General features: G+C 32.8%; 1 protein-coding gene across 2 annotated transcripts in view; it reads left to right on the top strand.

Annotated features, from left to right (window-relative positions):
• Nucleotides 1-903: 903 nt before the first annotated feature.
• LOC107714053 (kelch domain-containing protein 4-like) overlaps nt 904-3,378 on the top strand; it is a 7,651-nt gene continuing 5,176 nt past the window's right edge. For both annotated transcript variants that reach the window (XM_016519748.1, XM_016519747.1), the window contains exons 1-5: nt 904-1,092; nt 1,188-1,279; nt 1,357-1,435; nt 1,894-1,992; nt 2,218-2,354. In XM_016519748.1, coding sequence (XP_016375234.1) covers nt 994-1,092; nt 1,188-1,279; nt 1,357-1,435; nt 1,894-1,992; nt 2,218-2,354 — 506 coding nt within the window. In that variant the 5' untranslated portion in view covers nt 904-993. The remainder of the gene's footprint in view (nt 1,093-1,187; nt 1,280-1,356; nt 1,436-1,893; nt 1,993-2,217; nt 2,355-3,378) is intronic.

The raw sequence follows: 3,378 nt of genomic DNA, 5'->3' as shown, positions 1-3,378 counted from the left end.
TGTTAATTAGTGTCATTTCTGAGGAGGATGGGTGTCAGAGCTTCATGTGGGTCAGGGCCTGTGGGAGTGATCCCATGGTAAACAAATGTAAACGTATCAGTTCACTCTGTTAACACATTCCACATTGTTCAGGGGAATGTAGAGGCTTCATATCCATATATACGTTTATACAACCTTTTCTGGGTCAGCAATCTAAACAGCGGATTTATACATCATCTGAAAGTTGAATAAATAAGCTTTCCATTGATGTATGGTTTGTTAGGATAGGATAATATTTGGCTGAGATACAACTATTTGAAAATCTAGAATCTGAGGGTGCAAAAAAATGAAAATATTGAGAAAATCACCTTTAAAGTTGTCTAAATAAAGTTCTTAGCAACACCTATTACTAATCAAAAATTAAGTTTTATTTTTACAGTGGGAAATTTACTAAATATCTTCATGGAACATGATCTTTACTTAATACACTAATGATTTTTGGCATAAAAGAAAAATCGATAATTTTGACCCAAACGATGAATTGTTGGCTATTGCTACAAATATACCTGTACTTATGACTGGTTTTGTGGTCCAGGGTATATTTATGTAATCATTTATAACAATGATATATGTTGTGCTTTTTTATTATTCAAGAGAAATATGACCTAAGCCCCCTGCTGTTTGATGCAGTGAATTTTTTATTTTATTTTATTTCAATTTTATTTTATTTGATGCTGTGAAAATTGTATTTAATTTGATTTTTAATATAATTTAAATTATTATTTTTATTTCTCTAGGAATGTTTAAATCGTCGTATTTGTGAAGTTTTATCAGTACAACAATATTCACCCGCACCAGCAAGTGGCGCTATAGCGCAGAAGTGTTAAAAACAAACCATCGAGAAACGTGTTGCTGGCGGAAGTATTTCATACGTCGGTCTTGTAGTTCATTTAAAGCTCCATGTCGCTGTGATTGTCACGCTTAAGTCAATCTGTGCCTTTTAAAACAATCAAAATGGGTAAAAAGGGTAAAAAAGAAAAGAAACTTAAAGGAGCGGAGAAAACAGCCGCTAAAATGGAGAAGAAGGTGTCAAAAAGATCGAAAAGAGAGGAGGTGAGTGAATTTATTGCTTAAGATGCCACCATTAGCACTCAAAACAGTAAACCAACACAAATGTCATAGTTTCATTCTGTATTTTATGGAATCAGGAGGATTTAGAGGCTTTAATAGCAGAATTTCAGTCCCTGGACGCGAAAAAGACGCAGGTGTTGGAGACGGCGTGTCCCCCTCCGTCCCCCAGGTGTGTGTTCATGTGTACAGGTGTGAGTCACGTGTCTGTTCCTGTGACATCTGAGTGACAGCTCGCGCTCTCCGCAGGTTGAACGCTTCTCTGTGTGCGCATCCCGAAAAAGACGAGCTGATTTTATTCGGAGGGGAATTTTTCAATGGGAAGAAAGTAAGTACTCATGTTGGTAAATGTGTAGCTATGTTTTGGAGCTGGTCTAAGATAGTCATTAGCTGGTCAATCAGCTGTCATGTTCCAAGAACCATCCTGACCACCTTAAGCTTGTTATACTGTTATTGTATTCCTCATTTGTAAGTTGCTTTGGATAAAAGGTTTGTTGCTAGTACGAGATGGTCTGCTTGGTAATGACTAGCTCGGACCAACTAGAAACCAGCTTCCAGTTTAAGCTGGATTTTCCACCAGAGAACATGATATATTGATATATCATGTATTGTTGACATATATATTTATATAATATATCAATATACGGTCGATATATTCCTATGAAATATGTAAATACATAATAATTAGTTTGTTACTGTACAGAAGTGGCAAATCTTATCAACCGGAACACAAACTGTGTGCTTCCCAAAAAGCCTCAAGTCAGTTAAATGTTTCCTTTCTTTCAGACGTTTCTGTACAATGAATTATTCTTCTACAACATTAAGAAAAACATCTGGGTGAAGGCAGAGATCCCGAACCCTCCTCCAAGACGCTGCGCTCAACAGGTACTCTTTTAACTTATTTAATTTGTAAGTTAAACCTAATATTTGAAATATTAAAAATATAATAATATTATAACATTTCTTTGACAGAAAATATATACAAACAATAAGATGTAACAGATTTTGTATTAATGCTGGACATGTTATTTCAGTCTTCACCACCAGGGGTCAGACTGTCTTAACATAAGTCATTTATCTCAAGCACGCTCTCTCTCCATCTCCCTGCAGGCAGTGGTAGTTCCCCAGGGTGGAGGGCAGATGTGGATATTTGGAGGGGAGTTTGCGTCTCCTGAAGGCGAGCAGTTCTATCATTATAAAGATCTGTGGGTGCTTCACCTGGGGACACGCACATGGGAGCAAATCAAGTGAGTACTGTTTTGTTTTTGACAACTCACTGAGGACTGTGCAGTACTCAAGTGATATTTGGCAAGTCAAAGAAAATGCACTCTTATTTAAAATCTCGACACCATCCCATTTTTTAAGCCAAAAGCTTTTAAAATGTACTTGAAGACAACTTGACAGCAAAATAGACAAAATATCATCAAAATAGTAAAAAAAAAAAAAAAAGAATTGAATTATTACCATATTTATCTACTATAGTATCAAAGATGCCATAACATATATCAAAATATCATGGATTTTCAGTGCATGTTATTCTAAAGGAAAAGTGTTTGTTTTTGTAATATTTTATCATAATACAATATATATTAGCATAAAATTTACCTATAATTATAGCTAATATAAAATCAAGGATAAAGCAAGAGAAATTCATCACAAAAATCAAGTGTATTGTGAAAATTGCTCATATCTTACTTCCTGAAAAGGACCATCGTTAACTTTCTGCATGTACTGTGTATATTTATTATGCATATATAAGTACACACACATTCAGTAAATATTTTGAATATATTTACATGTATATATTTATATTATTATATTTTATATTATATATAAATATATTCAATATATAAACATAACCATATATTTCTTAAATATTTCATATTTTCTTATATTTCTTAATAAATATACACAGTACACACTCATATTATGTAAACATAAACTTTTATTTTGGATTCGATTAGATTTTCAGTGCATGTTATTCTAAAGGAAAAGTGTTTGTTTTTGTAATATTTTATCATAATATAATATATATTAGCATAAAATTTACCTATAATTATAGCTAATATATAATTTTTTGGTTTAAAATCAAGGATAAAGCAAGAGAAATTCATCACAAAAATCAAGTGTATTGTGAAAATTGCTCATATCTTCCTGAAAAGGACCATCGTTAACTAAAACCATAAAAATATACAAAAATAACTAAAACTGATACACACATTTTATATATATATATATATATACAGTGGGTACGGAAAGTATTCAGACCCC

The sequence above is a fragment of the Sinocyclocheilus rhinocerous genome, unplaced genomic scaffold (genome assembly GCF_001515625.1).
Source record: "Sinocyclocheilus rhinocerous isolate Xijiao unplaced genomic scaffold, SAMN03320098_v1.1 scaffold568, whole genome shotgun sequence".
NCBI lineage: Eukaryota > Metazoa > Chordata > Actinopteri > Cypriniformes > Cyprinidae > Sinocyclocheilus > Sinocyclocheilus rhinocerous.
This window is presented reverse-complemented; position numbering and strand designations above follow the sequence as displayed.